This window comes from Vitis riparia, chromosome 8, assembly GCF_004353265.1.
Source record: "Vitis riparia cultivar Riparia Gloire de Montpellier isolate 1030 chromosome 8, EGFV_Vit.rip_1.0, whole genome shotgun sequence".
NCBI lineage: Eukaryota > Viridiplantae > Streptophyta > Magnoliopsida > Vitales > Vitaceae > Vitis > Vitis riparia.
In genome coordinates, this window is record NC_048438.1 from 17,005,081 (window position 1) to 17,031,370 (window position 26,290).

Below are 26,290 nucleotides of genomic sequence, written 5' to 3' on the forward strand. Positions count from 1 at the left end.
AAGGAAAATAAACGAGTGGTTTAAAATCAATTGAATTTTTTTACAAATGGTAATTTTTTACACCCTTTGTATACTTAGTGTATATCTCTTGTACAGTTAGTGAATACTTTGTACAATGACATAAATTTCACATATTTGTAGTGAATGTGTGTCTATATGTGTATTAAACATGATTACAATAGTTTGATTAAGAAAAAGGGCGAAAAGCGTAAATCCGATTTTTTTTTGTGAAAAAAATATACAATTGATCAATTCTTTTATTAATTGTGACCATATTATATTTTAATTTTATTATTAAAATAACTAATATAAAAAATCAATAAATAAAATTTAATTTTTTTTATTATTTTCATATGGAAAAATAGTATTAAACAAGGTCTTCAATTTTCATTTTAAAAATAGTTTTCATTTTTTAATTAAATGTATTTAAAAAAAAAACAATATAGAAAATAAAAACTCTCAATCCATCCTCTTTCTCCTTTTTTCTTTTTCTTATTTCAATAAATTTTTAATTAATTCAAATCATTAAACAAAATTCCTTAATAAAAAAATTTACAACATTTCATATAACTTATTATCAAAAATCTATGTTCAAAAAATTATTAAAATAAAGAAGAAAAAAATTACAAAAATTAAAAATTTTATTTTATAATAGCAAAAAAATAAACTTTAAAATGTCCTTCAATATAAAAGAAAAAAATAAAAAATATATTTATTTTAAACAATATTTTAATAATTAAATTATTTTTTTCTAAAATGTAAAAGATAATTTTTATTCATTTAAATTAATATTTTTTTCAAAAGTATTTTCCAAAATAGTTTTTTAGTCATTAATATAATTTTTGTTTATTTATAATTTATAAATAGAAAATAAAGCTGATTTTTTAATTATTTTTAAAAGAATTTTAAAAAACAATGAAAAATAAAATAAAATATTAAATAAAAGAGAATTTTATAAAAATGACATGAAAAGAGTAGTGGTATAAAGATAAAAATAATGGGTGTAAGTTAAAAGTACATTTGTCTATTCCTAGTATCCTTCTAATCAATAACGAGTGTTTGAAAAACTTTTTATTAATTATCAAATTAAGTGGGTGTAAAGCATTATTCTCCAATTTTAAAATCTATTTTCAAAAACTATTTTAAAAAATAGTTTACAATCTATCTTTTTTTAGTGACATGAATTTGAAATTTGAAGACAGGATTTCTCAGTCTGCATACACGGAACAAGAAAACGCACTTTTTGCCTTTAAAAAATCAGAAGAAGATTGTACGGATATTGAACTGTAAAGACGAGAACATACGCCGTCGAGCAGAGAAGGGAGAAACCAAAGCCGGAAAAGATGGGGAATTCTCAGTCGCCTGCCGCCGATCCTCGCTTCGTTTCCACAGCCAGGTCTCTCTCTTCTCTCCCGATAGACAAGTAATAGGTTAATTATTTTAATTATTTAATTAATTAGTAGGTGCATAATTGTTGTAGGGCTTTCACCCAGACGGAATTGGATGATCTGAAATCATTGTTCGTGTCCCTTGCTGCACAATCGCAAAGCGACGGTCAATACATTTCTCCCTCTGTTTTCCAGGTTACTTTTTGACTTCAAAAATTTCTGTTTGTTCTGTTTGGTTGCCGAGAAAACCGAGGAGAGGAGGATAAAAGAAAATAAAATCTGAGAACTCGAACCTTATATATGTGATTCTTGTTCACTATAAAATTAGAAATCCAATTATATTATATGCTGCACAATATTTGGCCGAGCTCATCTGAGTTTGTGGCTTACTATCCAAAACCAGCAAAATGCAAGATATTAAGGTTCTTTTCGTTTCCTTTCTCCAGTCAGTTTTTTTCTGCAAAGAATCTGGGCCTTTTATGGCTTCCGATTTAAATGATTTGCACTGTGAAATCTCACCGGCCTTCTCTACTCCCATCAGGCATATTTTGGGCTTCGTGGTCCTCTTGGCAATAGAATGTTTGATTTAGTCACACAGAATCGTAAGGATCAAAAGCTCACCTTCGAGGATCTTGTAATTACAAAAGTAAGTTTAGAAAATAACTAAATGTCTTCTTTGATAAGCACAATGTTTATCCTAACACTTTTGAACCTGTTCTTTTAATTAGAAGATTCACTGTGTTTATATATATATATATATATTATTGCAGATTGTCCTATTAATTAACTCATAGTCAAGATGACATGGCTGTCTGGTTAGTAAAAGTCATCTTCTGCTGAATGGAGTGCCTGCTTGTTTGCTTGGTAAAAGCACAATGTTTAAGCTTGTTTTGCTTTATGCAAATAAAAAACTCATCTCAGCTAAGCGTTTCACCCTTCTATTTCAGTTTAGTGAATGTTTGTGTTTCATTAGGAGGTGCTTGAAGAATTGCATAAGAAGCCATGGGGAAGCACCATGGATGCATTGCAGAATTGTATTAGGAAGCATAATCAAATTGTTTGAACTGAATATGAAGCTATGATAAGTAATGTGTATGAACTGCAAACTAGGAAGCCCTTGAGCGGATGACTCAAGTGGTAAAGGGTTGGGGAAGGTCTGTGGGAGGTTTCAAGTTCAAGTCCCAATGGACAAAAAAATTCACCTATTAAAAAAAAATAAAATTGGGAACTAGGAAATTAGCCTATAGCATGGAGGTGTATCCCTATGAGCTAAAGGTGTAGAAAGCGTGATCCACTTCTGAAAATGAAGGATGTTAGATTGACATCTATGGAAGCATGTCTCCTTGGAGCTGTGTTTTCACTTGCATTAGGTGTTTCCTGTAGCAAGGTCTAAGTAACAACATACATAACTGTGAACTCCTTAATTGAGAAACCTTATTCTATAAGGAAAACACAAAGGTATATAAGGTTTTAACATGGTTTGACCAATTGTGGTGACATATACGAATGAGAGAGAATCATTTAACCACACCAAAGAGAATATTATAGAGGACATAAATTAGATTCAACTATTGAGCCTTGAAATATTCTATGTCTCCTCAGTCTTTGTATCTACACCCTAAACTATGAACACTCGCTCCACATTTGGTCTCTTCCCAAGCCCATCTCCATCTCATAATTTTTTTCTTATTACCTGAAATATTTATGAAGACACTTCTAACAACTTTACTTATTTTACAAGAAAATTTAATATTGCAATAATATATTGACATAGGAGACACTTTCCAACAAAAGGAATATATGGCAATTAGGAATTTAAGAAACTTTCCAACAATCTCCGCCTAGGATCATATTTCATTAGATCAATTTTTCATATCTCTATGATGTACAGTTTTAGTGTACAAAACTTTTATGATATTCTACTATCAATTAAATTGTCCAATGTACTTCACTTGAAAACTTGTTTGATTCAAATCTTACTCCATAGTCCACAACATGGTTTCCTTGTGCACCATGGTCTCTTTGTGTCATGAATCCCTTTGTGCACCATGGTCCTCTCATGCACCATGATCTCCTTGTTTGCTTTCTAGTAGATTTCCATGGATTCAAACTATTCGGACACTTCACTATTTCCAACTTGCAAGATCCATTAAGTGTATGTGAGAGACACGTATTCCAAATAATGAGGTACATCTTCCATATATTACATGCCAATGGAAGAACAATTGACTTCATTGTGAATCAAAATTTCTTTTATAATTCTTTTGTGCGTTCCATTATCCTTGGATCTTCCAAAAATCTCGACCTAGGATCTTCCAGAAATTTGTACCTTAGTTCTTCTAAAAATTTTGACTTGGGGCTCTTCCAAAAATCTTCAACTTTGGGCTTTGATAAGATTTTCCACCATGGCTCTAATATCACTCGTTGTGCTAGTGGAAGTTCTAATACTACTTGTTATACAAGTTAAATCTTCAATGCTAACATATTAATGCAAGAATACAAAGATAAAATCAATTCACACACGAAAGCACACAAGGACTTTTACCAATCGTGTCTACATCCATAGATGAGAGAGAATCATTTAATTATATTATAAAAAAATATTATAAAGGACAAAAACCATATACAAGTAATATAACTATTAAACCCTAAAACATCCTATGTTTCCTATTCCTTTTATCCACATCTTAAACTATAAGCTCTTACTCCACTTTGTGTCTCCCACTCTTCCTCACATCTATTTTTTTTTTAGATAAATACTCTTCCTCACATCTATATCTACCACATAGTCTTCACAAGTCCATCTTCATCTTATAACTTTTTCGCTTAATGATATATATATTAGGAAGAAGTATGGTGAAGAGGAGGGTGGGTGGCGCTCCCGTGCAGTAAGTGAGAGCACTGAGAGGTATGGTGTGGGGTTGTGGAAAACAATTAGGAAGGAGTGGATTTATTTGAGTGGTAGGTTGGCCTACCAAGTGGGTAATGGGCAGAGAGTAAGATTTTGGATGGACAAGTGGTGTGGAGATGAGCCACTTTGTGAGTCCTTCCCTTCCTTATTTTCCATTTCTTTGTCTAAGGAAGCTTGGGTGTCGGATGTTTGGAACCCTGATGGTGATGGGGGTGGTTGGACCCCTTTTTTCTCAAGGGCGTTTAATGATTGGAAGGTAGAGTTGGTGGAGCGTTTTTTGCAAAAGATCCAAGCCTTTAGGGTGCAAAGGGAGGAGGAAGATAAAGTGATTTGGACAGCTTCGAGGTGTGACACCTTTATAGTCAAGTCTCTTTATTCTATTTTGGAGTCCGAAAATTCTCCTTTGTTCCCTAGTGGTAGTATTTGGAGGGCGAGTGTGCCTCCTAAGGTGGCTTTCTTTGCTTGGGAGGCTTCTAGGGGTAAATTCTTAACTTTGGAACAACTTCAAAGGAGGGGGTGCTCATTGGCAAATAGGTGTTTTCTATGCCTCTCTGAGATAGAGACGATGGATCACCTTTTACTTTATTGTGTAAAGACTCGGGTTCTGTGGAATCTTCTTTTCTCCTTTGGTGTGGCCTAGATTCTCTCTTGTTTAGTGAAGGAAACTCTTCTTGGGTGGCATGAGGCGTTTGTGGGGAAAGTTCGTAAAAAGGTTTGGCAAATGACCCCTTTATGTATATTTTGGTTAGTTTGGAAGGAAATGAATATGTTAGCATTTGGTAATGAGGAGCTTTCGCTTCAAAGATTGAAAAATTCTTTTGTATGTAATCTTTGGTCTTGGGTTAGGGTGTCTATAGTTTTGAACCCTTCTTCACTTATAAGCTTCTTTGATTGGTTAGGCTCTAAGTAAGGGCAGGTGATGTTTTTTGTTTCTATTCCTTTCCCTTCGGTTTGAGCCTTTGGGCTTCTTTTGTATACTTTGAGGGCACTGCTTTTGGTGCTTCCTCTTTTCTTTATATACATATTTTTTATCTATCAATATATATAGATATATATATACACATGTGCTCTCACAAACCCGCCCCAAGCCTTTATCACTTGATCCAAGCCTCAAGGGCTAAAGATATTCCTAACAACTTTCGTTATTTTACAAATAAATCTAATATTACAACGATATATTAACATATGAAATATTCTATATAATATTTTTTACTAAAAGGATTATACAATAATAATGAATTTGAGGCACCTTCCACAGGAAATATATTCACCTAGCACCTTGGACCTTTGTTTGTGTTCAAATGTATGTATATATGCATATGCATCGATTTTTAAAAGCATTGAAACACATACATGGTACTTGTGAATGTACTATACACTATATAATTACTACCACATTGGCAAAGTGTGTTAATTCTTTAAGGGAAGCATTGAAACACATACATGGTACTTGTAAATGTACTATACACTATATAATTACTACCACATTGGCAAAGTATGTTAATTCTTTAAGGGGTGATGGCTTGCTTCTTTGAAGTGGAATTATATCATGTTGAGATCTTACCATGTTGTGAGTCTAGAGATTGTTTCATCTTTGACTACAAGATGCTGCTTCCTAGATTTTATTGATGACATGGGTAGTCCCTGAGATTGAAGGTTGGGGTTGGGCTGTATGATTCCTTCCTCCCCCCACTCCTCCTCCCCTGTTTTTGCTTTGTTCTATTATCTCTTGAGTGTAAATTTGTAAATCTTGTGTATCTGGGCAACAACCTTTTTGGGTCTTTTTCAATATATGTTTTTGTTTAGCTATGAGAAAAATGCTGGTTGCTCTATTAACTTCCATTTTCACATTGCAGGGAACTTATGAAAAAGGATCAAATGATGATATCGAAGAGTTCATATATCGATTACTGGATGTAAATAGTGATGGTATAGTGGGAAGGTATATCACAATCACTTCCTATGTCTAGACACAGGGAGCCCATTAAGGTTGCTTTACCCTTAGCTTACCTTATATGTTGAGGAAAGCTGGATCATAATCACTCAAGATCAATCTACATTGCTGGTGCTTACATGGCAAAGCACCTAAGGCTATTTATATTTAATTTTCTATGCTACATATTTTTTGGGTTTCAACGTGTGTTATATTCTGTTTCATTCAAAAATAATTTTTGCAGCATGGGTGGAGAATTAAAGTTGAATAGAATTGATGTTCTAAAGTATGCAATTATTTAACCAAGTTTGTGTTTTATTTCAACCATTAAGCAGTGACTTATCACCATGAGAAGATTGAAAAAAAAAACAAAAAAGGAGAGGGGGTTAAATTTATCTCAAAGAACTCCATCTTTTGTAAGAGATTCTGGTTTTGTTGTATTTTCTCATTTTCCCATAACCATTTCCTGCTTCAAATTATGTAAAAATTGATCTTAGTAACTCCCTTTGTAAGAGAATTTGTTCTTCTTGTCTTTTCTTGTCTTTCCTAATATCAGTTCCTGCAATGTTAAAAAAAAGTGCAAAAGAAGAGTCCTGAATCTATGGATAAGAGTATCTACTTCTTTCTAACTCCAGCAGAAATGTGTATAAATAATTAATAATCATTGTTGTCCCCTACTTTTTATTGCATTAGTTACAGGGGGTTAAATATGATCTGTTGCTGTTGCTGCTAAAATTACAAGAGGGTGAAATAAACCTGAGCTATTATACATTTAAGGAAACTTTTAACTCAGCAACGTTTTCTTGTGTTAATATGTTTTATATTGGGAATCTACTGTCAGGTCTGATCTGGAAGCTGTTTTAACTGTGATGCTTGATGATATATCTTCTCAGAGAAATTCTGAACCGGGATATAGTCCACACGAGGGTATCATAAAAAATTTTCTTAATGCTGCAACATTTTCAAAAATTGATGAAGGATGTGCAGAAACCTGCATGTATTTTGAGGATTTCAGAAGTTGGTGTAGTCTTCTCCCATCTGTCAGGAAGTACCTTGGAAGCTTGTTGATGTCATCTGATTCAGGTCTTCTCCCAATTTCATTCAGGTTTTTTCCTTAATTGCTGTTCTGTTTATTTTTACTGTTTTACATTCTGATTTTATTTTATTTTTTTCTCAATAACAATTATTTTAGGATCATATGCAATTGAATTAATTGAAGTATGATTTTAAAATAAAAAATGTATTGCATAATATGGCTTCGATTGAACTTATTTAAACTATTATTTCATCAAACCCTGAAAAGAGATGGAGTAGGAAGACTCCTGGTGGTGGAGCAGCCCTATGTGAAGCTCAAATATGTTTCTATAGTTTTCTGTTTCATTGAATTTCATGTTGTACTCTTGCATGAGCAAGTTCTTTGATTGATTTTATTGATAGCATTCTTGTGCAGAATAAGTTTTCTTTTTGATAGGTTCTACGATAGCAAAAAGATCAAAGACTTTGTGAGGATAGGTTCTCTTTTGTGCTTTATGTTTTTTCTTCCTTTTGATCCTTGTTACTCCATGTATACTTTGTTTCTCTTTTTTTGGTGTGTTTTGTGGACCTCTTTACTCATTAAAAAAAATCTTTATTTGATTCATTGACATACTTATTATAATGAATGAGGCAGAGTTAACAGTCTCATTTATTATTTTGGTCATTAACCATGTTAGAACATAGTCATAGGGTATTTGTACTTTTATTGCAAATTTAAAAATTGAGGATGACCAATATAATCTCCAGTATGCTGATAAAAAAATATAATGTCCACTATGTCATGATGTTGCAAAATATTGGGATATTTGTAGTTTATATATATATATATATATATATATATATATAAACTCAAATTTTGATTGAACTTGTGGTCAACCATGATATCAGAGAGTTGACAAGATATATAAACCCGATTTTGGTGCTGCAAAGTATCATGATGATTTTAATTTGTTGGAACAAAATTAAAATATTAATTTCCACTAAAAAATTAATATTTTAATTAATTTTGCAGTGCACAATGATTAATGACTTAACAAAGCATAAACCAATTTTGAAGACTAAAAACAAACTGCGACGCAATATTTATATCGCCAAATGCATCTTCATTTAAGGATGGACCAACTACCATTACATTCTGTTTTCTGCATGTTAAATTGGGAAGTTTTGATTATATGATATTCATTCTCAATTGAATTTTTTGGCCCCAAAATGTTGTGTCGGGTCTTCTCCAGTATGGTTTTTGAACAATCCAGAATTATGATGGTAGTAACTAATTTAATTTTTATGTTTATTTTCATATTTTAAATGCATTATCATTATTAGTGTTTTTCTTTTGTGTAGGAAGACCAGGTTATCAAGTGCCTCACCTAATGCATCCAGAAAACATCGATTCTAGTATGATAATAGCAAAGAAGGAATATGCTTGGCATATAGGTGGGGCCCTTCCTCAACAGGAGCTGGAGGAATGGAAGCTTTTATACCATAGTGCATTTCATGGCCTAAGTTTCAACACATTCTTGGGCAATATATCGTAAGTTGCTTCTTTTGTTCAACTATCATAGCTTGTCTGATGGGCCTAAACCATTATTGCATGAACGAACCAATTAAATTTTATGAATTCATTCAAGAAACTTGTAGGGCTTTTAATCAAAAGAAAATCTCAGCTCTGTTTGGTTTGTATGAATCGGTTGGTAAAAAGAAAGGATGAACCATCTATATTTTTTGTTATTTCGATTGAGAAAATTGCGATCTACTTATAGAATTGTTTGGCAGAGTTGACATTTCACTTTTTATAGAATTGAATTGCAAATATAGAAGATTGAACTTTTTACTTGCTTCTCTTCAGTTTTAAGCATCAAAGAGGAGGGAAGAACATGCAAGGAAAAAGGCCTTCGTCATGGAATATTTTAAACTTTGTTTTTCACTATGTAGTTATGATTTGAAGCAAAGGGCATGCAGGAACTTGTATTTCTTTGTCTTGCCTCAATTAAAAACCTTTTAAAATCAAATTTGACAGCAATCATCATTAGTATTGTTGTTGTTGCTGTTCTGACTGCTTATGTTATTATTAAAAATTGTGTGTTATGTGTGCTCTTTTGCAAGTACCGAACAACGTTTTTCTGGTTCAATACGGCATTGAGTATTGACGTTTAATTGTTTTTCCTTTTAGATTAACTTTCATGTATTTATGACGTAGAAACTATATTTTAAAAGAAGAGGAACTAAACATCAAAACAGAACAAAGAAACTGAATGGTGCTGGTGGATTCTGGTAAACAGCCCCTGTGCCAGAAATTATTCGGCATTAGTGTTGGAGGATGGCATTTGGGACAAATGTCCTGGGTATTTAAATAAACATCCCTAGAACATTGGCCTAAATGTCTCTATCAATTATACAAAGTGACTTAGGTTCTTGAAATTAGTTAGGATGCAGAAAAAGTTAGGTTTTTTTTTTTTTTTTTTTAACTCTTTTCTGATTCACGTCAATCTCTTTGAAGGATACTGCCTGATTTAGTAGGCATAATTCAAAAATCTGAAACTATTCGTGAATATTACAAAAAAATGTCTCTGGATAATTTTGAATATTAAAAAATGACAAGAAATGCTTCCATTTTTCTGATGCATCATCATTGTTTGCCAGAAAATTCACTAATTGTCATATTTTATTGCCCATCCTGGATTTTGGACCTTTTATTCTATGTTTCCTGTTAGTTTCTGAGCAGAAAATCATGTGCATAAAAATTCCTGAAGCCCAAACCTATACTAGTGCAATAATGAACTGCTGGACAAATTGGTACTGACAAGGTTCTCTAAGTCTTTTAATCTTTTGACTGGTTTTCTGAGCTACCATGATGAGAGGCCATCAGTGGTGTCTGTGGAACTTGTATATGCAGACTGTCCCAGCCTGTGCTTTAGGTTTAGGATAAAAAAGAATTGAGACTTTTCCATGTTGTGTTGATACTTTGCTGCTTTTTGTCTTCATTAAGAAACAGAAATGCTAAATGGTTTCTATTTCCATTTCAGTTTCTCAGTTGCTGCAACTATTTTTAAGTAGGGGTCAGAATGGGTAATTGTTCCGTTGAAATGCAGAAATGATGAAGGGCCGACAGTGTTAATAATTAAGGATAAAGAAGGTTATGTATATGGAGGTTATGCTTCTCAGCCTTGGGAGAGGCATGGCGACTTCTATGGGGATATGAAGTCTTTTCTCTTTCAGATATTCCCGAAGGCATCTATTTTCAAGCCTACTGGAGCAAACAGTAATATACAATGGGTAACTTTTTAGTTCCTCTCTTTGTTTTGGTGTCTAGTTTGTGTACTTGTTTTCATATGGTTCTGAAGTGGGGTTATTTTTTATTTTATCTACTATGGTATTGTTATTCTTAATTTTGGCTGGCTAGTACTGGAGATTCCATATCGATGCTAAAATAGTACCCTCCAAATATGGACATGCAATAACTTGACCACAGCTTAAGAGATAATTTTTTTCCTTCTCCAGATGAAAACTTGTGTTATGTTTGATATGCTGGATATAATATGGGATGGTATAAGAGGTCGAATAACATATCCTATCCCGTGTATTTGTTTGATTGAGAATGAAAAAAGAGTTGGAATAACATTTCCATCCTCTTTCTCATATCTCTTATATATGAAACTTAATAGGATCCTCTTTCTCATATCTCTTATGGATGAAACTTAATAGTCCCATAGGAGGAGATTAGATATATATATACATATATCCTATGGATCATAAATTCTTCTCTCTTATTTTTTTTCTCTTTTATTTTTATTTTTAACTTTTTTATGTTAATCTCTTTGTGGAAAAAAAAAATTAAACACTTAAATGTTATTGGAAAATGTAATACATTTTACTACTGTTAATAATAAAGAAATGAATTACTTATTTAAAAATGAATTATGCATCAATTTTTACATAACACTAAATATCAAAGAGAGTTCCTGATTTTTTAAACACCAAATATCGAGAAGCAATCAATATTTTATTTTAAAAGTTACTTGATATTAGGATGAAATTTGTTTTCCTTTCAAATTTTTATTCTTTTGACAAACTAAATACTAGCATGGTATGACATATCCCACTAAATATAATGTCCTTTGCTATGTATATCCCATCTATCCAACTAATCAAACATAACCATAAGGTTTGATAGGACATATTTCTAACCAAGAGAAGTAGTATATTTTAGTATATCTAGTTTTTTTGTCCAATCCAATATCAAAATTTAGACCTTCCTATTGCTTTAAGAAAAGAAAAGAAAAGCGAGCTTGTACATCTCATCTTATCTCGAAATACATGTGCTATAGTAATCTCTCACCCTCTTATTGTGCCTTTGTCACTAACCTTTCTAATGTAGAGATTCCAAAATCAATTTAAGAGGCTCTAAGTGTTCCTTCTTGGAGGGATGCCATGCTTGAAGAGATTATGACTCTTAAGAAGAGTGGAACATGGGAGTTTGTAGACTTGCCGAGTGGAAACAAGACAGTGGGGTGCAAGTGCATGTTCATAGTGAAGTATGAGTCCAATGGATCCATTGAACGATATAAGGCCCATCTCAATGCTAAAGGACTTGCCTAATCCTATGGGATTGACTATCAAGAGACGTTTGCTTCAATGACAAAGCTAAATACAATATGAGTATTACTTTCCTTAACCGCAAACTTAGATTGGCAACTATGTCAACTTGGTGGAAGAAGTGTTCATGGATATTCCTCCTAGGTTTGAATAGGTTTATGGAATGAACAAGGTGTGTGGGTTGAGAAAGTCCTTTTATGGATTGAAACGATCACCACAAACTTAGTTTGATTGATTCTCCAAGGCAATAAGGAGTCATGGCTACAAGCTCAAGTAGATCATACTCTATTCTACAGGAAGTCTTTGAATGGTAAAATCTCTATCTTGATTATATATGTTGATGACATTCTAATTACAAATTCAGCAAAAGTTGAGAGAATGAAGTGCTTTCTAACCAAATTATGTGAAATCAAAGATCTTGGTCCCATGAAGTACCTCATAGGCATGGAAGTTGCAAGATCAAAGAGGGTATCTCGGTATTCCAAAGGAAGTATACCCTTGACTTACTCAAAGAAATCGGTTTCCTTGGAAGTAAACCAACATGTACTCCAATCGAGGCAAATCATAAGATTGGGTTTGTGAAAGGAGAGGTTCTTGTTGATAAGGGAAGATACCAAAGGCTACTAGGACATTTAATCTATATGTAACACAGTAGACATGACATCACATACACAGTTAGTGTTGTGAGTCAATTCATGCATGAACCATATTTGTTAGGAGTTTACTCAAGCCACAATCATTATTTGGATAGGATTTGTTAGGTAGTTTCCTATTTCTTTCTACTTTCCTTCTTTTTGTAGGTTTCCTAGAGCTATATATATATATATATATAGGACTTTTCCTTTTCTTTTCCCCATGAATTAACCTATAGGTTTCTTCATTTATGTAACATAATTATTATTCATATTAGGTTTTGGGTTAACCTATATAGTAGAATGCTTAGGCTTTGACACACCTCGTTTGAACGAATTGCTATCTGTAGATAAGTTATCCCATCATTTATCATATCTTATGTTTTAACCAAATATAAGATAAGATAAATAATAACTGATGAAATAACTTATTGAACCTTTTTTTATTTCCCTTCTTCATGGAATATAATAATTCTAAGTTAAGATATAGATATAAGACATATATCTCATGGATCATAAATTTATTCTTTATCTAATTTTTTATTTTTAAGAAATATCTAACATATCCTGGATCTAATATCTTATGATATTATTTTCATTAGATATAATAGCTTAAAATATGTATATCTTATCCTATCTTATTCTGCCAATTAAACAAACCAGCCTTAATAAATTGGAAGAATTAGATTAAATGCCCTTGAGACAACTAAAATGGTTCTAACGATACTCTTCCCAATTTGGTATCTATATATAAACATTTGAATTATCATGAAATGCTACTAAAGCTTTTGTGAAACTTACATGTGTCCTTAGGAAAATCACCATCAAGCAATAGATTCTAACTTTTGTGGAGATTGTTTTGAGTATTTGGAAATGTTAAACCAAAACATTAAGTTAAGTTGCATGTAATTCTAACCTCTTAACTTGGATTGAGTTTGGTTGGGCTATAAGTGGGACTAGTTTGTGAACATTTTATGCTGTGGAGAAGGTTTAAGCTGTGAGATCCAAATAACCACATTTTTATGGTTAGCTTATTCAGCATCTATTTTTCCTTATGACCTGAATTGGATAGCATGTAATGCAAAAAGCCAAATATTTTAAAGTGTCTGTGTGTTTATGTTTTAATCGGAATCATGCTGAAAATTATTTTGTTTGCAGTGTGCTGTGAATTTCAGTTCGGATAGCATCCCAAACGGTATTGGTTTTGGAGGAAGAGTAAATCACTTTGGACTGTTCCTTTCAGCAAGCTTTGATGAAGGGCAAACCTTTACCTGCACCACATTTGGCAGCCCTTGCCTCTCCAATATCAATCGAATACACCCGGAAGTGATAGAATGCTGGGGAGTAGTCCCAAAAGGAGCACAACAAGAAAGGCACGAGACTGGCAAAGGCACTATATTAGAGAGGTTTAAGGAGGACCGCCATATGCTCAATATGGTTGGGCTGGCAAATTCAAGCGAATAAACCAGTGAGTTCTGCATCGTATATTCATAATTTGCCGCTTTTGAATTGTTTGTCACAATCCCTTTTATACCTTTGTGATGTGTTCTACAGTGTGGTACACTGGTGGTATTTACTTGTCTTTCTTGTGGAAAATTTAAAAGTATTTACATGTTGAATATATTCTTGTATCATAGAATCTTGACTCCATTTTGAACCTTTCAGCTTTAAGAGACCATACCCTCTGTTTTTTAAAACTAATTTTGATAATATTGCCAATGAGAACCGAATGTTGTCCTCCTGTTGTCCTCCTTGAAGTCATTTTTCTACCGAAGGAGACATATAACACATGATAAGTTTGCCTAAATCTAAACCTTTTTTTAAAAGAAGGCAAAAATCGTCATATTTAGGAAAATACTAGATATCAGAGGGCCTGCGAATGAGGCGACGGAAATCAGTGTGGAGGGTTTGGGCATGAAAGAGGCCACAGAAAGTTGATTTTTGGCTGGCAAAAAATGGACGACTAATCGGAAGATAGGATGTCACAGTAAAAATTTTGCCAAACAAAGGGAAAAAAAAAAAGCTATATGCATTGTTGATGTTTTGGCAAATTGAAAAAATTGTAATTTAGATAAATCGTTCCTTATAGAAAAAGAAGGGTACAGATTTTTCATCAAGGTATTTAATAATGTTATTTAACCTAAGGGGTAGCTCAGTCCAATGGTCACCGGTTTGAATTTTTTCATGCCATTGGAGGTTTCTTCAGATGCGTGGGAACTGGCCTAGACATCCACAGTTAAAAAAAAAAAATTATTATTTCAACACTATTTGTAGTGTATCGGGGAAATAATTCGATTAAAAATAATTTATACAAAAAAAAGAGTAAAGTTTAATTTAAAATAAAGAATAATAACAAATATAATAAATGAATTTAAAAATAATATTTTATTAGTCATGAAATTTTAAAATTAATTGTTTTTCAAAGAAATGAAAATTCAAATTAAAGTATTATCTTAATTTTAAAGTATCATTTTCTCAAATAATATTAAGAATAATCTATAAAATGAGTCTACTAGAATAAGATTGGTATTTGATAAAATGATAAAATTAAAAGATGAAACCATTAACGAGTAGAAGAAAATTAGAAATTGAAAAAGATGTGGTGCAGAAAAATATTACACTAACAATACCGTCATTAAATTCCCGTACCACTGTGGAGATCTAAGTTAAACTCAAAAGTTGTTCCAACAAAGAAATCAAGATTATACTATAAATCACATCTATGAAAAACCCCACATTCACGGACATGCAACTCTTTAAACTTCAGTTTTAAACTAATCATAAAAATATATACCCAAAAGGAGGAAAAAGGAGAGAGGAAAAAAAAAAACCCTAAGGGGCACATCATGTCCCTCCAAACCACATTCTAATCTCAAACCAAAAGTAACAATAAACGTCAATGATAGCCATAATAAATAGAACATTCCAATAGAACAGACCGTTCAAATAGAACATTCCGATCAACAGACTGTTCAAATAACAAATTCCAATCAAAATGCAATTCCCCTTCGTAAACAAAAACTAAAAATACCCATAATAAATAACCCAAAATTGTTACGATTAGCCTCCATCAATACCTCTTCCTATCTAGAATACTCCGGCCAAAAGCAGGCTGAGAAGAAACCACAACGGGCTCCGCCTTGACCACACCCGGAAGATCATTCATCCCTAGCATAGCAAGCATATCAAGAGTCTCCTTGTCGACAGGAATCTCATCAGTGTTGATGGCGGAGACGTCAGGCACGAAGTCCATGCGACGCTCGCGCTCTTCTTCTTGGAGCTTAAGGGAGATGCCTCTGACGGGACCCTTTTGAATCCGCTTCATCAAATGAGTGGAGAATCCAGCGATCTTGTTGCGAAGACGCTTGGAGGGAATGATGGCGACTTCTTCAAGGACCTTCTTATTTGTATGGAAGTCCAGAGTCATACGTGAGTAGTAACGTTCAATCACTTGCCTTGAGGATTTCTTCACCGTCTTGGTACGGACGCGCCCCATGGTTTACAGCAAAACAGATGGACCAGAGAATAGTAGAGGAGAACGTGGGCTGGTTACGTTAGCTAGGGTTTCCTCAGCTTCGCTTTCCCTCTTATAGGTGGTGGTGGGAGGTTTTGAGTTCTGAGGGGCCCAACAAAATTTCTAGGGCTCAATCTTATGATGGGCCGTGTGCTGGCCCATTTCGCTATGTGAGTTGGGCTTCAATAGGCCCACTAATAAGTGAATTGGGCTGATATGCCTGGACGCAGACTGTGCTTTGAAGCCCAAACTATAAAATTATAAAAATTATGAGAATAAAAATTATAAAAAAAATAAAAATAAAAATATATTGTTGTCGTTTTTTTGCTAATCCATTTCTTAAGCATCAACTGTTGCTTCTTAAAGAGTTGGAGTTTTCATATTAGAAAAATCATAATTTAACTTTTGTTTTACCACGAAAAAAAAACCCTCTTTCATAATTACGAAAAAAATAGAGAAAAATCCCATCTAAAAATCGGATAATCATATTTTGGAAAATAAAGAAATCCTCATTTAAAAAATGAATTGTATTTTTTATAGACAAATACTCTTGATTAATTGTGTTGCTACTTGTGGTTGGAATGCTCCATAACAAGTGGTAGACTGTCATGCACCGGAAGTAAGTCATTGTTGTTGACCCTACTGCACCCAGATATTATCTTAAGAGGAGGTGAGATCTACTCTAAGGGCATCAAAATGTTACTAAGGACAGTGGTTACAAACGTCAATCGAGCTTAATAAGCTTTCTTATTCGTATTTTGTCTTTGTAGTTTCATTATATTGTTTAGATTTTGGTTTTCTACATTTTATTCTTGACCTTTGTTCAATAGGGTTACCTTAGTTCGACGATAATTTCAACCACTGTTTTCCAATCATCTTAGAGGAGATTTGAGAACAAGGAGGCTTCCCAAGCAATAGGTAGACTTGACACATGTTAGATGGACTTATTTAATGAGTTTCATTTTAAGAGATGGTAGGAACATGTGTTCTTTGATGTGGTTAACTTATGACATGTTTGATTCAGTCAAAACCGTATGAAACCTTTATATATTATGTTGAATGGGAAAGAGGAAACAAACAAGTTCCCCATGTTTTGAAGTATGTTATCAAACAAGCTATTTGGTGTTGCCTATGTAATATATATATATATATATATATAGGAAAATATGTCTTAAGAGGATGTGAAAACCTAACAATACATCACAGGAAATTTTAAGATGGTTTAAGGATAAAGATATATCATCATATATTAGATTGAAGATAAAGATGTATCATGTGAAGTAAGACTAATTAACTTAAACGAAATCACCAAAGGGGGGTGAATTGAGTAATTAAAACTTTTTTGAAAACTATTTGAATAAAGTAACAAATAACACAATTAATGTAAATAGAAAGGGAAAGAGAGACAAATTCATTTTATAGTGATTTGACCAATCCCGCTTATGTCTACTTTCCTCATATTCCTTTTTGAGTGAGAGTTTCACTAATCCAGGGCTTCTAACACAAGCCTTCAAGTTCTACACTTGGATTCAATGAGTGCAATAAGCATATAAGTCTCTTCAAGTTCAATGCCAACTTGAAGCTTCAATCACTCAACATTTCTTAAATGAGGAATGATTAAGCATACTCAACCTAACTTAATGATAACTTGATACAAAGAAAGCTAGGATGAACACAAATGAGTTCATTAAAAGATATTTTCAAGTGAAGTAATCAATGCACTTGAAGTTGAGAGCTTTGAAAGAGAGAAATGAGTAGGTAAGAAATTTAATGTAAGTGTTTTCTTTTAAATAAATGCATAGGAGCTTTCAATCTATAGAAAACCAATTTCAAACACCTTAAACAACAAAAATAAACCTTGATCGATTTAACTTTAGTTTGATTGGTTGAGTAGTCGTTGGACATTAAATGCATTGCAAGTGACTATTGGTCATTTCTAAGCTTCGATCGGCCCTCGATTGATACTCAATTGGGAAAGCAAGTTTTCTGAACAAGAAAGAATGTCATTTGGAGCCTGAATTGATCCTCAATTGGGAAAGGACAATCGATTGAATCGATTCTCAATTGATTGAGCTTATTTAAGAGCATCCTAGATTGGTTGAACAAAAAAAGGGCCCAAAACCCTCATTTTTTATTTATTTAAATTCAAAGCTCCTTAGCACTTGGGCAACTTATATTAAATCCTTTATAAATCGATTTGGAATAGTTTTGCCTAAGGTTTTTGAAGATTGACTCAGTTTCAAATAATTTATAAATGTTTAAACTCATTTTTGTAAAAACTAAGTATGAGAGAATACACATAAGTTATTTTAATTGTAAGTGCACCCAAAGTGTTTATCTTACATTATTATCCTAGTCTTGATAAGTCTTCAAGTATCCAAATCTTTATCTTCCTTGAATATTCGTAAGTGAACTTGTCATTTCTTTTGATTTTCTTGTTAAAACTTCAAACTTAACTTGATTTTAATTCATTAGTTCACTTAACCTTATTTTGTCAATATCAAAACTTGTTTAGGAGAACCCTTAAGCTAACATATCATTTCAAATCCATACATACTTGCCTTAATTAATGGCCTACAGCTGAATGAGTATATTGAGCTACTTAAATATTTTGGTGTTATGTATCTCATTGATATCTTACCTAAGTCCATGAAAGATGCATGATAAAAGTAGTATGAAACACAAAAGGGACCAATGTGTTTAGACGATATGATATTTTATTTTAAGATAAAAGAATAAAACAAAAACTTAGACAAAGGTCGTTGCTAAAGCCAAGGAACTCACTTCCAAGGCAAATCAAGTAGAAGATAAGCCCAAAATATTAAGAACAACAATAATAACAATTGACCTAAAATAAAAAAATCTAACCCAAATTCCATGAACAAGTCTCAAAAACCTAAATTTAAAAAAGAGGAAATTGCTTTGTATGTGAAAACCTTGCACACTATGCAACACAATGCAGGAAAAGAAATAAGGAACTAAAATTTAACATGGATTTAGCTAAGATTGATGTGGTAGTTGCAATGATTCTCTCTAGAATGAACATGATTACTAGCTAGGGTGAAGTGTTGAGTAATGAACTTTGGGACTACTAGGCACAATAGGATTATCGCATTTGCTTCCTTCACTACTATAGAGAATGACAAGAAACAAGTATTTATGAGGGACTTAAGGCCCTCACCAATGATTTGGAGAGGGAAAGTAATTTTCAAGCTAACTTCAAATGAATTGTTTGTTCTTAGTATCATCCTTTATATGTTAGATATTTACTAGAATTTAGTATCTGTCTCTTTACTTGGGAAAATAAGAGTTAAGATCACATTTAAGTCTATTAAAATTATGCTCACAAAGGATGATGTATTTGTGGGGAAAAAGATTATTGTAGTCGAGGCTTGTTTATGCTACAAATTTATGAAATTATTAATAATGGTCGGCTCTTGCAAGTTATGACATGATAGACAAGGATATGTGAACCATTCTCCCATAAAAAAAATGTTAAACATTTAGTTGATGCCCGAAGTTTCGCTAAAAAGGCATAGAAAGTGTGAAAGTTGCATGGAATTTAAAACCATGAAGAAAATTTGCAAGTTAAAAGAAAGACAAAACTTGCAAGTTTCATACACCTAACCTAGCATAATTCAAAGTTTCACTAAAAAGGCATAGAAAGTGTGAAAGTTGTGTGGAATCTAAAACCATGAAGAAAATTTGCAAGTTTCATACACCTAACCTAGCATAATTCAAAGCATGAGATTACCTTGTGGAAAAAAGTTATCTTATTCACATGTCACATTCAAAATAGAATATCCAATAAAAAAGTCAGCAAAACTTCATATGATTTGTGAAAGTTTCATTCACCTAACCTAACATATTTCAAAGCACGAGATTACCTTACAAAGATCCTAATAATTATTTTGATTATATACACTCATTTGAGACTGACAATGACTTTAGTTAACTTGAAATGGATATTTTGGTATATGAAAGAGACTAAAATCAAAATATAATGTAGAGTCCATGGAATTTTTAGTAATCAATGTTGCTTACGGGTTTATACGAGACTTGAACCAGTCAAGAAAAAGGAAAAACATTTAAAAGGGTGAGTGGAAGCCAGCCAGATGGGTTGAACATCCAACACTGGTATGACTCTTCTTATCAAAAGTGATTATTTTCCAAATTTTTAGACAACGTAATGGGACATGACTGACTGGTATTTTATTACAAAAAACTTCCATAAAACCTGGTTCAACACTGAGTTTCAGAATTCTGAGTTGATTACAACATGAAAAATGAAATGAGAACTTTGCATTTTACAACATTTTTTTTTCATCATTGACAAAACTAGGTTTATTAGGACATAGAACTAAGATGGGAGTGACTTTAGTTTTGGGATGGATGGGTTGATGACGAGTGAGACTTAAGTACCATTCCAAAAGAGGGATTTGTACTGCTGTAACCGCCATCCACCACCAAGTTGATCCCGCTAACGTACTTGGAGTCATCGCTCCCCAGATACAAGGCTGCCTCTGCGATGTCTTCCGCCTCTAACACCACACCTTTTAGGTTGGCCGCAGAGCAAACCAACTCTTCAACCTTCCTCTTCTCCATTATTCCTAATCCTTTCCTTAATATAGGCGTTGCCACTCCGAACGGAGATATGCAATTAACTCTTATCCCATATTGTCCCAACTCCACACATAAGTTGTTGGCAAGTCCCACCACAGCATGCTTCGATGCCACATATGCATGTGTGGCGCCCACTGAAACAACCGAAACTGCACTTGAAGTAAATATAATACATCCTGTCTTAGCCGGAATCATAACTCTAGCGGCATGCTTAGCGGCCAAGAAGGCCCCATACACATTCACATCGAAAACCCGTTTAAAGTTTGTATTATCGACGAGTAAGATTCCTGACTCCATTTCGCCTGAGATGCCGGCGTTGCTGAACATGATGTCGAGCTTCCCATATTTGGATATGGCAGTGTCGACGGCGTTTTGGACGTCGGAGTCGCATGTTACATCGCAGTGGACATAGAAAACAGTTTCTTCTGGACCAATTTCTTTGCAAACGGAGAGCCCAAGTTGGTCTTGGACATCTGCGACTATGACCTTGGCCCCGTGTTTCACAAATAACTTGGCAGTGGAGGCGCCTATGCCACTGGCTCCACCAGTTATTAATGCCACCTTACCGGCTAACCTGCAAAACAAAAGAAGCATTGATTAGTACATGAGAAACATCTCATAAAGATATTTAAGTGGTCTGGAGTACTGAATCTGTTAATAAAAAAATGAAGATCACAAGCAAAAAGCCTAACTATCATCGGCTTACCTCTGGGTGAGGGGAATGGCAGCACTCATTTCTGCTGTGTGATGGAGAAGAGGAAAGATCTGGGGACTTTTTCTGCTCAATGTTTTTCTATGCCTTTATAGGACAAAATTCTCAATAATGGACTTCACAAGTCACAACTTCCAAGTCGGTGATTTAAAAATAAAAGTACTTCTAGAAGCCCAGGACTGGAGCGGCTAAATTTCTGTAGAATCGCAGTGGCCTACGTGAGTCTTACAGCTATATTGAAAGTATCTTAATCCATATATATATATATAGAATTTATCCTAGAAATATTATTAATTAGTCACTGATATGTTAAATTTATTAATAAAATATGAAATGAAGCCAAATGGCTTGCTGGAAAAGACAAACTAGGTGTTCGAAGTTAATTACAAAACTTTTAGAAAAATGTTAATTTGTAACATTTCTGTGTTTACCATATTTGATTAGATAATTAGTGAATGAATAATGGACAAAGGAAATAGTTTTTGGGTGCCAATTTCTTTGCAAACAGAGCACCCGAGCTTCTGGTTAATATATATATATATATATATATATCTTGATGAAAGTTCTATTTATTTATTTACAAAATTCTAGAAGATTATTTTAGTGAAAGCTCTAAATGAAGGAATTATTTGACACTTAAGTATAATTTAAAATTGACATTACTTAAAAAGAAATGGGTGTTAGATGGGGAATAATAAAGAAGTTTATTTTAAAGTCATTTGAGTAATTTGAACTTGTTTTACATTTTTACTTACATTAACCTTTTAGTATGGTTTTAGGAATCAGACCGACTGGTCCAATGGTCAGCCAGTTACCATTTCGGATCGATTCAATCATTTGAACTGCTTACGGGTTGAATTGGCATCGGATTGGCGATTGGATTGGTGAATCGACCAATTTCCCTTGAATCAAACGATTCACAATTTTTATTCATTATTTATTCCATCAAAACAACGCCATTTTGATTTTTATATAAACCATTTTTTTAACCCCCTCCACCCAATACACCACGCGTTGTCGTCGTTTGAGCTACGACCGGAGCCGCAACCTCTCATGCTAATGATGACCCACCATATTCCAAATCTGACCTCTCATTTTGAGTTGAACTTTGGAATCTTGCAATTATTATTTTTTTAATATTTAATATTTTATAATTTTATTCAATATTGATTTGTTGAATTAGAATCTCAATATTCATTTAAATTTGAAATTTCATTTGAATAATTAAATCATTTATTTAGATTTTATATATTTGTTTAGTTTATTTCCATTTTATTTATTTTGATTTCTAAAATATCTAATTTGAGTTTAAATAAATTAATAAAATCATTAAAAACATTAAAAATTAAAATAAACTTTTGAAAACAATCAATAAATTGTTCCCATTTTAAAATAATTTTAAATAAAATTTTTATTTCAAAATAAATTTCAAATTCCTTATTTTATTTTTATAATTGTTGATGAGATGAATGATAATTAAAATTGTTATTCTTGTTTATAATTCGATAGATTAGACATAATTTATTTTTATTTTTTTTTATTTTTTATTATAATCTTAATAATATATAAAATATATATATTTATAACGTTATCGATTTGATTATGGTTCAACTGCAGGTCTAATTAATGAATTATGAATCAATAATTTTTTCAATTTAACTATTACTCTAATCATGAAAACATTGCATTTTAGCTTAATATTAGTAAAAAAGTCATAAACTAATAAAATTATTGATTTAATAGAAGAAATTTATAGAGATCTCTTATTAGTCCTTAAAGAGCCATAACAAATTTATTTGTTTCAACAAAAATGAAATGAATTAATTCATATTTTATTGGTTAGAAGATAAATCTAACCATTTGTTACTTACGGAAAACAAATCATATAATTAATTACAAGTTGACATGTGATAATCAAAAGATGTATAAAAAGTAATGAAATTTCATAAAATAAAATAAAAAGAAACTTTTGAATACAATGACATTTTACGGTATTCATATGATTAAAAGATAATACTTAAACGATTAAAAATTATGTCTTTTATAAAAAAAATATAGTAATTTTTATATAAATATATTAAACTTGGATTTTACTTTTTCTTTTTTTCTTTTAAATGCGAACACACTCCGTTCACTCTCAAAAGTCAAAAATAAAATAAAAATACAATGATGCATGTGCTTCATGCTAGAATGAAGGAGTGCAACAACTTGGTTCTATTATATTTTTTTGGAGCAGAGTTGGGGTGGAATTTTTGGGAAAATATCACATACACCAAACCTAGAATACTTTAAAGCATGGGATCATCTCGTGGGGAAAGCTATCCTATCAAAATGTCGCATTCAAAATAAAATACCCTATAAAAAATTTGGTAGAACTTGATATGAAGTGTGAAAGTTTCGTACACTTATGACTTAACCCACCATATTTCAAAGCACGAGATCACCTTTCAGAGATCCTAATAATTATTTCGATTATACACACCCCTCTGACGGTGACAGTGACTTAAATTTCAAATCGGCCGCCGCTACCTACTCTGCCCATGCTTCAAATTTCAAATTTAAAGTGGCGGGATACTGCCCACGCTTCAAATTTAAAGTGGCAGGATGGTGCCACCGGATTTCAAATTTGAAGAGGCTGCCAGCCCCTTTAAATTAAAGTGGCTGCCAAGTGCCAAGGGCATGGAAGGATTTTTTATAATAGTACGGTAGTTTAAAAATATAATTCCTAAATTACCATTATGAAAAAATTAATTCCAAATCTATCGTAATTTTTGTTAAGTAAGAGGGAGAACGTTATTTTATTTTTTTTTAAATCATCTCTTTGAAAAACGATTTACATATAAAAAATTATTTTTTGAAGATACGATTTGTAAAAGAAAAAAAATTGAAAGAAATCATCTATTAAATAGACGATTTTCAAAAAAAAAAAAAAAAAAGAAGGTCGGGAGAAGTCGTCTCTTAAAGAGACGATTTTCTTAAAAAAAAAAAAACTAAATTGTTTGAGAGAAACCGTCTTTTCAAGAGAAGATTTTTTCCCAAAAAATAATAATTAATGATATATTTTTTACTAATATAATTATATTATATATATTAAAATTAATTAATTTTATTTATTAAATTTAATATATAAAAAATTATAATTATTGAGATATTTATCAATAATAATATTTATAAAAATATAAATTAAGTTTAATACTTAGATATTGATTTTTTTTTTTTTATTCGATGATGGTTCATATGAACAAGGTTATTGGTTTTTGCATTCATGATAATAATTGATTTTTTATTTATTTATTTATTTATCATGGTTGATACTTTATTAATTGTCGAGATATTTGTTAGTTTTTTAGTATTTATATAAATAATATTATTGGTTTTCTTATCATCATAATAAGTGATTTAGATTTTTTTAATATTAAAAACATTTGATGATTAAAGATTGACTTGGTGTTTATATTTATGATGTTGTGTATTTGAATTTGAAGGCTTTTATTTGGATATATAGTTTTTGAAAAAATGTTTTCTTAATTTTTATTTATTCTTTTTTATTTAATGGATTTTCTTGAAACCTATAACATTAAAAATTAAAAACAGATAAAAAAATTTATATAACAAAATATTTCCTCAAATTTTTCTTAATAAAAAATAGTTAATCATTTCTAATTTTAAGTGTATTAAATTATTTTAAAAAATATTTTATTATTTTTTCAAATTACTTTAGTGTTTATCATTTATAATTTATAAATAAAATATTTAATATACAAATGATTATTATTTCTTTTAAATGATTAATACTTAAAAAATTATATCTCTTAATACTGAAAATTTTATTGAAATTAATTTATGAATAATAAATTAATTTATTTTTCATATTTTATTCCTTTATAGTACTATTTTTAAATTAAAATTTATCTAATAAAATTAATTTAAAAATTAAAGAAAAACAAATATTTATTTTGTAAATAATTATTTAATAAATTAATAACAAATTTACTTTTATAATCGCATTTTTCACATAAATTGATAATAATTTTTTAAATTACAAAGCAAAAGAAAAAAATATTAGATAAATATTATTATCTTATAAATAAAAAACAATATCAAAGTAAATTAATTATTAGTTATAATTAATGAATTAATTTAAAGAAAAATTTGAAGATTAAGAAGAAAATATTTTAAATCAATATCTAAATATTAAACAAATATATCAATATCATACTTTTTTAATATTAAATTTAGTAAATAAAATTAATTAAATTTATAATATATATTTATATAATTATATTATTAAAAAATATATTATTAATTAAAAAAATTTATAGGGAATGAAAAAATGTTTTTTTTTTTTTGGGGAGGAAATTGTCTCTTGAGAGACGATTTATCCCAAACAATTTTTTTTTTAAGGAGAAAATCGTCTCTTGAAGAGACAGTTTCTCCCAACATTTAAACAAAAAAAAAGAAATCGTCCCTTCAAAAGATGATTTTAGTGTGTAAACTTATAAAAAAAAGTAATTTTAGAAATTGTATATTCAAAAGACTATTTATTTAGTATATAAATCGTTTTCCGAAGAGACGATTTTAAAAGAAATAATGTTCTCTTTCTTACTTGGCAAAAACTACCATAAATTTGGAATTATTTTTTTCACAACGATAGTTTTTGAATTATTATTTTTTAAACTACCGTATAAAAAATCTAGCATTCGAACCCAAACAGGTTGCTGCCGTGGTTGCCATTAGACCTCATTTGTTAATATATGATAATAATAATAAATATGATAAAGTTCATTATTAGAAAATAAATAAATAAATTTTAATTATTTTATTTAATTAATTAATAAATTTATAAAATATAAAAACTATCATTATAATTTTCTTAATAAATATTTTTTAATATCATTTATATGATAATTAAATATTAAAAATGTATCATTATTTATTTTACATTATTA

The 26,290-nt window shown here is 31.3% G+C and overlaps 3 protein-coding genes across 7 annotated transcripts; 1 reads left to right on the top strand and 2 right to left on the bottom strand.

The window, feature by feature from the left end:
• The first annotated feature begins 1,207 nt into the window (after positions 1–1,207).
• LOC117920952 (MTOR-associated protein MEAK7) lies at positions 1,208–14,146 on the top strand. Of its 5 annotated transcripts, XM_034838668.1 has the most exons (8): positions 1,211–1,396; positions 1,481–1,583; positions 1,930–2,034; positions 6,156–6,241; positions 7,074–7,315; positions 8,609–8,798; positions 10,357–10,540; positions 13,651–14,146. In XM_034838668.1, exons 1-8 carry the CDS (start codon positions 1,344–1,346, stop codon positions 13,954–13,956), a joined length of 1,269 nt encoding a protein of 422 aa, XP_034694559.1. In that variant the 5' UTR covers positions 1,211–1,343; the 3' UTR covers positions 13,957–14,146. The 5 variants fall into 5 exon arrangements, with proteins under 5 accessions (XP_034694563.1, XP_034694559.1, XP_034694560.1 ...); XM_034838672.1 differs by lacking the exon at positions 13,651–14,146 and having other exon boundaries at positions 1,208–1,396; positions 10,291–10,449; XM_034838669.1 differs by lacking the exon at positions 1,930–2,034.
• Positions 14,147–15,319: 1,173 nt separating this feature from the next.
• LOC117920755 (40S ribosomal protein S17-like) lies at positions 15,320–16,056 on the bottom strand. Its single transcript, XM_034838368.1, has one exon. The coding sequence runs from the start codon at positions 15,986–15,988 to the stop codon at positions 15,563–15,565; it is 426 nt and encodes a 141-aa protein (XP_034694259.1). The 5' UTR covers positions 15,989–16,056; the 3' UTR covers positions 15,320–15,562.
• Positions 16,057–20,196: 4,140 nt separating this feature from the next.
• LOC117919821 (secoisolariciresinol dehydrogenase-like) lies at positions 20,197–21,434 on the bottom strand. Its single transcript, XM_034837084.1, has 2 exons — positions 21,336–21,434; positions 20,197–21,203 (listed from the first exon to the last, which is right to left on the bottom strand). The coding sequence occupies exons 1-2, from the start codon at positions 21,362–21,364 to the stop codon at positions 20,384–20,386; spliced, it is 849 nt and encodes a 282-aa protein (XP_034692975.1). The 5' UTR covers positions 21,365–21,434; the 3' UTR covers positions 20,197–20,383.
• Between the last annotated feature and the right edge of the window lie 4,856 nt (positions 21,435–26,290).